The sequence below is a fragment of the Abrus precatorius genome, unplaced genomic scaffold, assembly GCF_003935025.1.
Source record: "Abrus precatorius isolate BTA unplaced genomic scaffold, Abrus_2018 Scaffold9, whole genome shotgun sequence".
Taxonomy (NCBI): Eukaryota; Viridiplantae; Streptophyta; class Magnoliopsida; order Fabales; family Fabaceae; genus Abrus; species Abrus precatorius.
In genome coordinates, this window is record NW_020874439.1 from 23280280 (window position 1) to 23291793 (window position 11514).

An 11514-nucleotide genomic window follows, 5' to 3' on the forward strand; every position below is an offset into this window, starting at 1 on the left:
ACACTCATACTTTTTCATATATAAAATTTTAACTTTTTTTAAAAAAATGTTATTTTTTCAAGTGATAATTTTTTAAAATTTTTTATAAAAAATAAAAATAGTAATTTTAAAAGTATTAATTTAAAAAATATACTTTTACAGAAAAAAAATATTTTTTTTTATAAAAATAAAAATGTAAATAAAATATGTAAGATATAATATTATTTATATAATTAAACCTTCTATCACCCTACCCTCTCAATATTAAACATTCAAATAAAGGAGAAGTTTAATCTTCTTCTCCCTTCCTTTTTCTCCTCTCCTTCTCCCTTTAAACCTTTCTCATTCCTCTCCTTCCAAACAAAGGTTTAGACTATTTTGAAAATTATATTTCGGAAGAGAAGGGAGGAATTATGAGGGTTTAACTCTTATTTGGAAGTTGCTTAATTAGGAGAGGAAGATTTTGGAATTTTTTTAAACCCTCTAGAACCATCCTAATGCTAATTTTTTAAGTTCTACCATTTTAGAGGTTTTTTTTTCTCACATTTTCATACTCTTTTATATATAGAATTCTAACTTCTTTAAAAAAGAATAGTAATTTTAAAAATATTAATTTTTAGAGAAAAAATATTTTTTTTATTTTTTGTAAATAAAATAAAATAATATTATTTATATAATTAAACCTTCCATTATCCTACCATCTCAATATTAAACATCCAAATAAATAAGAGAAAGATTTAACCTCATTCTTCTTCCTTTCCTTTCTCTTCTCCTCTCTCCTCTTTTAAACTCTTCCTTTCACCCTCCTTCTAAACTTCCAAACAAAGACTTAAATGTTTTAATTTTTTTTCTTTTATAAATTTTTAAAATTTAGTACTAAAATGGTCTCTCTTATAATTAAATACATAAAATTAGTCATTCCAATAAAAATACACCATAAACTTAATCTAAAATATGTGCTTATGACTATACATGATACGTATCCACTAAATAAAAATAAAATACCGTAAGAATGGAATTTTTTTATTTTATATTTAATACATACTAAAATAATAAAAAAATATTATTTTATTTTGTATTTTTTATTTAAATATATTTTTTAAAAGTATAAACAAAATAAATAACAAAAAATATATAATAGCACGTATAATGTTTATGTTTGATGATTTAAACAATGTAAATAATATTTTTTAAACATATAGCTCTATGCTAATATAAAGAACGTTTTTCAATTATGGTATCTAACTTTTATTTTTGTAGCATGAGGATAGAATCTTATAAATTATAATATGTTTTAAGGAGAAATAATTGGGATCAGATTTTGAATTCATGATTTTTTTTTTATTAACTTTATGAAATTCGTGGTATCGATAAAGTAAAATCTATGTTGTTGATATTATATTTCAAAGGTTTAAGTTATGTTAAGATAAAATATCTTAAAATTATTACAATTTATGTATTTGGAAGGTAAAAAAATAAGTTTTAAAATATTACTAAATTTTAATTAGACAATTTTTATGTTAAATAAAAGTATTCAAATAATTTATTTTGAAAAATAAAAATCTTTTTATTATACTTAATATTTGTATTTATTATTTATAATTTCTGTTATACATCTAACTTTCACTCTACACATCTCTCATTATTATTTTTTATGTTTTTTTAATTATAAAATCTTCCATTCAAACACATTTAATTGTTTAACTTTTGCATTAACGTGAAAGTTTTTTTGTGTGCTCGTGTGCTTTTGCTATGTTTTGTTATGTAGGTTGAAATTGTAGATGTATGATTAAATTGCTAACTTGGAATAATTTGAATGGCATTGTTAGATTTTATCGTACACGGGATAGTTTTCTTTGATTAATTTGCTATGTTTGAGTATTAATCTGCAACAAAATCTGCAAATTTCTATAGCTTAAAATGCTTTTAAATGGGTGTTTTAAGTTTTGGCCTATTTTCACCTCTCCACCATTTTTTTTTTCACTCAGGGCAATGGGAATGGTTAGAAGGAATACTGAAATTCATCTCTCTACATGTGTCTTTGAACTGATAAACAAAATAACATTTTTAAACTTTGCTAAAGGATATATAATAATATATATGTATAAATTTTTTTATTAAATTATGTAATATGATAAAATTGTTTGAAATAATTTATCAACAACTTATGAAAAATAATATTTGATTTTGTAAGTTATTTTCAGTTTATTTTAATAAATTTTATTGTTAAATTTAAGATATAAGTATTCGTTTAAAATAAACAATTATTCAAATATAATCAATATAATCAAATGTTATAATTTTAATAATAAATATTGTGTGATTTATTTTTTATTATATACTATCAAACATATGTTCGCAAATAATAAAATAATTAATGAGGCTATGCATTGCAAATGATCCAACATGACCTTCTATGTTTTACTTGTTTTAATGGGAACGATTGAGTATAAAAAGCTTTAAAATAATATATTATTTTTAATCTGTAAAATAATATAAATATTACTTTTAAAAATTGCATAAGTAAGAATATATATTAAAATTTTTAGTATATTATTAAAATAAATATTCATTGTTATTTTAAACTATTTAATACAAACTATTTATATTTATTCAAATAAATGAAAAATTCTTATTTTTTTTTATTTTTATCCTTTTAAAGTTCACATATTTTTTATATTGTTTTATTTTTTAAATCTTATTTGTTTATTTTCTATTTCATTCAAGAGTTAATGTGATAAAAAAGAACAAATTATTTCAAAAGTAATTGATAAAGATATATTTATAAAATAGATTGTTCGATAGTTTGTTATAATTTTGTTAGGATTAATTTTAGAATATTTATAGTTATTTAATAATACTCTTGTATAAATACCACCAGCATTATTCTCCTTGTTATATAATAAAAACACATTCACAACCTTTCTTTTTCATTGTGTATCTCCTACATGGTATTAGCTTATCCAAACAATCCATGACATTAATGGATTTCGCAGCAAAAAGTTTTGTTCTTCAAACTTTTTCATCTGCAATTTCATCCAAGTTCACATATGACAATTATTTAACTTGGATGCAGCATGCAGAATCTAAAGGGTTTTTTTAGAGAGAGACAATGTAAAGGTAAAAATTAATGTCATATTTTGTGATAACAGTACATCCCTTTATATAAGGGTCAGAGAGAGCAATGTACAAAAAGAAAAACGGAAATAACAGAACCTATATCTGTCATATAAGACAGTTCCTAATTTTGGCTTAACTATCAACACACCTCCCTAAGCTAAAATTTTGTTTACATTAGCAACTCCAATAAGCCTTCTCAGATGTTTGAACCTTTCAAACTTTAACGCCTTTGTTAGCACATCAACAAGTTGCACTTCTGATTTGCAGTGGCAAATCTCCAATTTATTGTTCTTAACTTGGTCACGAATGTAGTGGAACTTTGTCTCAATGTGCTTACTCCTTCCATGAGAAGCAGAGTGTTTAGCAAGATCAATCGCAGACTTGTTGTCAACAAGAAGCTATATCTTCCCTGCCAACACAACCTTCAAACCTTCCATCACAGAACTCAACCATGCAGCTTGGCAGGTTGCTTCACATGCTGCTACATACTCAGCCTCACAAGAACTCAGAGCAACAACTGGTTCCTTGGTTGAGCTCCACGAGATTGGTGAGTCCCAAGGAAAAACAGATACCCTGCTGTACTCTTCCTGTCACACTTGTCTCCACACCAATCTGCATCAGAGTATGCAGTGATCCTCAACTCCACTCCTACATTTCTTCGTGGAAACAAGATACCATAGCTATGTGTTCCTTGTACATACCTGAGAATGCGTTTTGTAGCATTCATATGGGATACTCTTGGATTCTGCATATACCTACTAACAATGCCAACACTGTAACTCACATCTGGCCGTGTGTTACACAAATACCTCAACCTTCCTACCATACTTCGATAAGTTGTAGCATCAACTGCTTCTTCCTCTGAATCTATTTCCAGTCTCAAACCCACCTCAGCTAGAGTATTTGCAGCATTGCACTTATGCATTTCTGTCTTCCTTAGCATCTCTCTCGCATACCGTGACTGGTGCATCACCATACCCTTCGCAGTTTCAGTAAACTCTATGCCAAGGAAGTAGCTCAGCTTGCCTAAGTCACTCATCTCCAACTCACTCAACATGTGCACTTTGAATTCATGAATCAAAGCTTCACTGCTTCCTGTGACCAACAAGTCGTCTACATATAAGCATACTATTAATTTTTCAGTTCTTCCTTCTCTTTGACTGCACTGGACATATACACCATGTTCTAAAGCACACTTCTCAAAACCAATGCTACTCATGAACTGATCAATTCTCTGATTCCAGGCTCTACGGGCCTGTTTTAGCCCATATAGAGCTTTCCTCAACCTATACACCATACCCTGCTGCATTCTAACTTCAAAACCTGGGGGCTGCACCACATAAACCTCTTCTTCTAGCCTTCCATTTAGGAATGCTGACTTTACATCTAATTGATGTAAAGTCCAACCAAGCTGAGTTGCTAAAGCTACTATAAGTCTCACGGTTTCCATCCTAGCCACGGGTGCATATACCTCATCATAATCTACTCCAGCTTTTTGTAGGAAGCCTTTTGCAACTAGCCTGGCCTTATATCTGACAATCTCATCTTGTGGATTTACTTTGGCTTTGTAAACCCACTTCAAATCTATTGGCTTCTTATCTACAAGCAGCTTGGCCAATTCCCACGTTTGATTTTTCTCAATGGATTCAATCTCCTCTTGCATCACTTTCAGCCACCTATCATCTGCAGCAGCTTGCTTAAAAGTAACAGGTTCAGCCTCGGCTATGAGTGCATAGTGCACAAAGTTTCCCTCTGAGGTGATTGCAGCCTCATAGAACAAGTTATAGTCCTTCAAATGAGATGGTAACTGTGACGTTCTAGAAGATCTCCTCAGATTTCCTCCTTGATCAGTAGACCCTTCATGAGTTGCAGCAGATTCACTTCTTGAATACTCATCATCCAGCTGAAGTGTGATATTTCTTTCCTGCAATGACTTCCAGCCCCAAGTTCTCTTCTCATCAACCACCACATCTCTACTTATAGTAGCTTCTCCTGCCTCTGGGTCAAACAGCTTATACCTACCAATCGTATGATAACCAATCAGTATTAATGACACCCCTTTATCATCTAACTTTCTCCTCAGCTAATCTGGTATATGCTTATAGCATACTGAGCCAAATACCCTCAAATGCTCAACATTTGCCTTATATGTGGTCTATGCTTCTTCTGGAGTGATGTTCTTTAACCTTTTAGTGGGAGTCCTATTCTAGATGTAAGTAGCAGTTAACACAGCCTCACCCCACAGAAATTTTGGCAGCTCTTTACTTTTCAACATGCACCTTACCATGTTCAATATGGTTCGGTTTTTCCTTTCTGCAGTACCATTGTGCTCTGGTGTATAGGGAGGGGTTATCTCGTGTACTATTCCCTTATTATCACAGTATTTCTTGAACTTTGTTGATGTGTACTCACCACCTCTATCTGTTCTCGACAATTTCAACTTCTTATCACTTTGTCTCTCAGCCATGTGTTTGAACTTTCGAAACACCTCCAAAACTTCATTCTTTCTCTTGAGTAAGTATGACCACGTTTTTCTAGTCCAATCATCAATGAATAGCACGAAGTATCTACTACCTCCATTGACCATTGTGTATTGGCTTAGCTGGAATAAGTCTCTGAAATTTAGGTGCCTAAAGCGCAAATGCCACAACCACTCCACTTCTTTTCTTGCTGCAGAAAAACATTGGTGCTTCACAGCTTTCATGACTACACGAAAAGTCCTATTTTATGACAAGTTTGCTTTAATAACCAATCTTTTACTTTGGTCAAATATGCTGAGGCTATTATCCTCCATCCTTATCACAAAATCCTTCTGTAAAAGTTGGCCCAAACTCAGTAAATTGGTCTTTAGCCCTGGCACATATAACACTTCTTCTATCACAACTTCTCTGCCATCTGTATCTCGAACAACAACTCTGGCAGACCCTTCTGCCATTAAACTCCTATCATCAGCAAACTTGATTTTTCCATCAAGCACTTCATTCATCTTCACAAACCACTCTTTCTTTCCAGTCATATGGATCGAACATCCTGAGTCTAGATACCATGACGCATCCTTTGATTCATCTTCATTCGTTCTTGCCATCAACATCACCTCTTCAGAGTCAGACGTGCTGTCTGTGTTAGATGAGCTTGGTTCTTGGGTTTGTTCTTTGCACCATCACCCTTCCAACACTCTTTGGCAAAATGCCCAAACTTCTGACAATTAAAACACCTGACTTTCGTCTTATTAAATTTCCACTCCTTTTCTCCATCAGAATTAGCCATAGCCTTTTGACTTTTGCGTCTTCCAAACTCAGTCACGCCTTCATTTTTCTGTTCTTGTGAATCTTTATGTTGGGTATTACTCTTGCCTGACTTCTTGAACATTTTTCCCTTTCCTTTGTATGATGAACAAGCTTCCAAGACTTGTTCTTGGCAAATACGTCGTTCATTCATTATGTATTCATGCGACTCCAATGAATGTTGCAGCTCCTCAATCTCCATAGTTTCCAAAGCTCGTGTTTCCTCAATAGCAACAACCATGTGATCGAACCTAGGTGCTGAGTCCTTAAGATCTTGTCCACGACATTCTGATATGAGATGTTACTTTTGCAAGCCCGCATTGCATTGACATGTTCTTGAACCTTGTCAAAATAATCTGCCACGGTCTCACTCTCATCCATGGTCAGAAACTCAAACTGCCGCCACAGGGTTTGCAACCTTACCTTCTTGTTCTTATCCCTTTCACCATAAGTCTTGACCAAGATTTCCCAAGCTTCTTTAGCAGTGGCTGCCTTTGAAATTTTATTGAAAATCTTTGCCATTACACACTAATAGATAAGGTATCTGACCTTACTATCCAACTTCAGTTGTGCTCTGTGGTTCTTCCTATCTTCCTCGGTGGCCTTTGAATTCAACTCTGCCACACCTTCTTTCACTATTTCTGCAACGTCTTGGAAGCCGAAAATGGCTTGCATCTTAATGTGCCAATCATCAAAAACCTTGCCGTAAAAAATTGGCAACGACCCTTGCATCATCCCTCCTAACCCAGCCATGTCTTCGTTCTTCTTGATTTTTAATCTTGAAGCTTCGTTTTTCTCTCACGTCGCCTAAGGTTACAAATTGAAACTCTCACACGTTCTTTTTTTGACTCACGTATTTTATGTACTGCCCGTTGTGGACCGACCTATGCTCTTGATACCATAAAGGGTTTTTTTAAAGAGAGACAATGCAAAGGTAAAAAGTAATGTCATATTTTGTGATAACAATACATCCCTTTATATAAGGGTCAGAGAGAGCAATGTACAAAAAGAAAAACAGAAATAACAGAACCTATATCTGTCATATAAGACAGTTCCTATTTTTGGCTTAACTATCAACAGAATCTACAATCAAAGGGTATAGTCTACGCAAACATCTTCTTGGAGCCTATCAAATTCCATCAAAATTTCTAAGCAAAGAAGATGAAGCGAAAGGAATACTAACCTTGCATTTGAAAATTTTGAACAATAAGACAATCTTTTTCATTCTTAGATGCTTGAATCCATGGATGTGCAATTTAAAGTTCGTGTGATTGGTTGCCTGGACCTATCAAGTGTGGAAAATCTTGAAGGTTTACTACGTCTCACAAACCAAAGCTAGAGTCAAGCAATTACGAATTCAATTGTGCAACATCAAAAAGACCGGCAGCATCGCCAATTATCTGGTTCAGATCAAACAATTGGTAGAAACCCTAGTCACCATAAGAGTGCCTTTGAGCACTGAAGATCACATCGATGTGATTTTTTATGGATTACCAGAGGAATACGACGCTATGATCACATCCTGTATCACCGGGACAAATCCCTACATGTTGGCTAAAATTGAAGCGATTTTGATGCATCACGAGGTCAAAATTAAGAAGTACAAGAATTGTGATTCAACTCTTCTACAAGAAAATTTGGGGTAGTAGCATCGAGGAAAGAGGGGTTTCCAATCTCAAAATCGCGGAAAAAATTCAGGTAAAGGACAAAATCGTGAAAAAGAAAGATCAACTAAATCTTCTTCTTACAACTCTACTGGAAGAGGAACAAAAATACAATGTTAGTTGTGTGGCAAGATAGGCCATAGTGCCTATCATTGTTGGTATAGGTTTTAATAAGGATTTGGAAGATCCGAATTCAAACTCAACTGGTACTCATTCTGAAGAAAATCAGAAAACACAAGCCATGCTAACTTATGCAAATAATTCCAATCTTCAAATTGAACACAACTGGTACCCGGACACTAGAGTTACTCATCATTTTACCAATGATCTTAACAACATCTCTACAAGGCCTGAGTATACAAGTAATTCATCTATTCATATGGCTAATAGTGACAAAATTAAAACAACTCATATTGGAAATTCCAATTTTAAATCTCCTTATTATTCTAAGAAACTTGTTTTGCACAATTTAATGCATGTTCCTACTATAACAAAAAATGTAATGAGTGTATCTCAGTTTGCAAAAGATAATAATATAAAATTTGAATTTATTGCTAATACATGTGTAATTAAGTGTCAGGCCAACAAGAGGATTATGCTCAAAGGACATTTTAAATATGGGCTCTTTGTTTTTCCAAATATGAATATGTTACCTCCATTGTTTAATACTCATGATTCAGTTTGTAATTCAATTGCCCAATGTAACTCTATAGATTTGTGACATGCCAAATTAGGTCATTGCTCTTATAAAATTACAAAGCATGTTATGAAACAATGTAATATACCGCATGTAATGAATAAAAGTACTTTTGTTTGTAGTTCTTGTTGTCTTGGAAAATTACATAAAATGCCCTTCATTGATTCAAAAACTGTATATATTGAACCTCTTGAACTCATATCTCTGATATATGGAGACCTTCTTCTTCTCCTTCAAGAGAAAGACATAGGTACTATATATTGTTTTTGGATGCTCATTCAAAGTTCAGTTGGGTTTATTTTTTGCACAACAAGTCACAAGCTTTTTCAATGTTTATATCTTTCAAAACAATTGTCGAATCACAACTAAATAAGAAAATAAAATCACTACAAATAGATAATGCAAAAAAATACCTAGCTTTTGACAAATATCTCTCTGAAAATGACATTAATCATAGACTAAGTTGTGCATATACACATGAACAAAATGATTCTGCTGAACATAAACATAGGCACATAACTAAAATTGGATTAACTTTGCTTGTTGAATCTGGTTTGCCTAGTGAATTTTGGTTAGATGCTTTTAGTGCTGCTACTTTCATAATAAATAGGATTCCATCACCAGATGTTAAAATACAATCTCCATTTAAAATATTATTTCATAAAATATCTAAATATACTATGTTTAAATGTTTTGGTTGTTTGTGTTTTCCTTTTCTACAACCATATCAAAAACATAAAATGGATTTTCGATCTGAAAGCATGCATTTTTATAGGATATGCTACACATAATAAAGGATATAAATGTATTTCTTCTAATGGAACAATTTATATTTTTTGACACATCAAATTTGATGAAAATATATTTTCTCTAAAAGAAAATAAATCATTTTTTGAAAAACATAATTTTATTCAAGGTACTACAAACAATGTTCCTACTATACTTTTGATTAGACATCAAGTAAATCAAATACCATTACAACCAATACCTCCTCAAAGTACAACCCATGCTGAAAATTAGCCCTAGCCAACCTCTGTACCTATCTCAGAAAACCAGACAACAATCATCAATAAAGAACATGCTACTTCTACTCCACCATCAACAGTAAACATACATGCCATAACTACAAGAAGTAAGGTCCGTATTTTCAAACCCAAAGTTCTTTTAACTGGAATTGAACCAAGAAATGTTCACGAGGCTATTAAATGTTCTAAATGGCTGGAAGCTATGAAAGTTGAAATGCAAGCCTTAACCAAGAATAAAACATGGACTCTTGTAAAATTGTCTCCAAATAGGAAGGCAATTGGTTCCAAATGAATTTTTAGGATCAAGAGAAATTTGAATGGTAGCATAAGTAAGTATAAAGCAAGACTTATTGCTAAGGTTTTGGGCAATAAGAAGGCTTGGACTACACTGAAACATTTAGTCCAGTGGTGAAGCCTATTACAATTCGTATCATTCTAACCATAGCTTTATCTCAAAATTGGAATATTAGACAAATAGATATTGATAATGGTTTTTTAAATGGCAACTTGACTGAAGAAGTTTTTATGAAATAGCCATAAGGTTTTATAACTAAACTTGAATTAGTATGTCATTTAAATAAAGCCCTCTATGGATTAAAACAAGCTCCTAGATCTTGGTTTGCTAAATTTGCAACAACTTTAATATCATTTGGCTTCTATTCTGCAAGGTGTGATAATTCTTTGTTTATACATTCCACTAAAAATACTATTAAATATTTTCTCATATATGTGAATGACATTTTAATAACGGAACTCTAGTTCTTTAGTTCAACATTTCATTGACAAGTTACATTCAAAATTTTCTATGAAGGATTTAGGCAAATTGCACTACTTCCTAAGGATTGAAGTATAAGAAATGAAAAGAGGTTCTCTTTTACTCAATTAATCAAAATATATTTCTGATTTACTTATAAAGGTAAATATGCAGGGATCCAAGTTAATCAAAACACCACTTGCACCTGAATGCAAACTAGGAATGGATGACACTGCAGAATTTGAAGATCCAAAACTATACAGATCAAACATTGGCACCTTACAATATGCTAGAATCACCTGTCCATACATCTTTTTCACCGTGAATAAACTCAGATATCTTAATAGCACTACTGATCATTGATTAATATTTCAAAAATCTCCAAGCTTGTATATCACAGGTTACTCAGACTTAGACTGAGCATTTGACATAAATGATTTAAGATCAACTTTAGGATTCTACGTGTATCTTGAAAAAAAACTTAATATCCTGGGTTGCTAAGAAACAAAAGGTAGTATCAAGGTCAAGCATATGAGTTCAGAAGCTGCGCAGCAATGATAACTAAGATATGCTGTATCAAATCATTACTCACAGAATTAAAACTTCACATAACAAAACCTCCTTTACCTTGGTGTGACAATAGAAGTGCAGTGATGTTAACAGGGAATCCTATATCGCATTCCAGATCTAAACATTTTAAATTGGATCTTTGGTTTGTGTGAGAAAAAGTAGCGACAAAAAACATAATTGTAAGACATATACCATTTCAACTCCAAGTAGCTAACATATTTACTAAAGCACCAGCCAGCAAAATCTTCTTAGACTTACGACACAAATTGGGTGCAATTTCAAAACATACACATAGTTTGCGGGAGGGTGATAAGAATACATCTATAAAATAAATTGTTAGATAGTTTTTTATAATTCTATTAAGATTAATTTTAGAATAGCTAGAATTATTTAATAATACTATTGTACAAATACCATTTGC

The 11514-nt window shown here is 32.2% G+C and overlaps 2 protein-coding genes across 2 annotated transcripts; both read right to left on the reverse strand.

The window, feature by feature from the left end:
- Positions 1-5824: 5824 nt before the first annotated feature.
- LOC113851047 lies at positions 5825-6184 on the reverse strand. Its single transcript, XM_027481536.1, has one exon. It carries the CDS (start codon positions 6182-6184, stop codon positions 5825-5827), a length of 360 nt encoding a protein of 119 aa, XP_027337337.1.
- Positions 6185-6189: 5 nt separating this feature from the next.
- LOC113851048 lies at positions 6190-7136 on the reverse strand. Its single transcript, XM_027481537.1, has 3 exons — positions 6933-7136; positions 6755-6875; positions 6190-6671 (listed from the first exon to the last, which is right to left on the reverse strand). The coding sequence occupies exons 1-3, from the start codon at positions 7134-7136 to the stop codon at positions 6190-6192; spliced, it is 807 nt and encodes a 268-aa protein (XP_027337338.1).
- Between the last annotated feature and the right edge of the window lie 4378 nt (positions 7137-11514).

What these genes read in the sequence shown, in the direction of transcription:
- LOC113851047 (XM_027481536.1), bottom strand. Translation starts at nt 6,184, where the DNA reads ATGGCAAGAACGAATGAAGATGAATCAAAGGATGCGTCATGGTATCTA.
- LOC113851048 (XM_027481537.1), bottom strand. Translation starts at nt 7,136, where the DNA reads ATGGCTGGGTTAGGAGGGATGATGCAAGGGTCGTTGCCAATTTTTTAC. An exon ending in AACTGAAGTTGGATAGTAAG is followed by an intron (nt 6,876 to 6,932) that starts GTCAGATACCTT and finishes AAAATTTCAAAG; the next exon opens with GCAGCCACTGCTAAAGAAGC. An exon ending in GTTTCTGACCATGGATGAGA is followed by an intron (nt 6,672 to 6,754) that starts GTGAGACCGTGG and finishes ATCTCATATCAG; the next exon opens with AATGTCGTGGACAAGATCTT.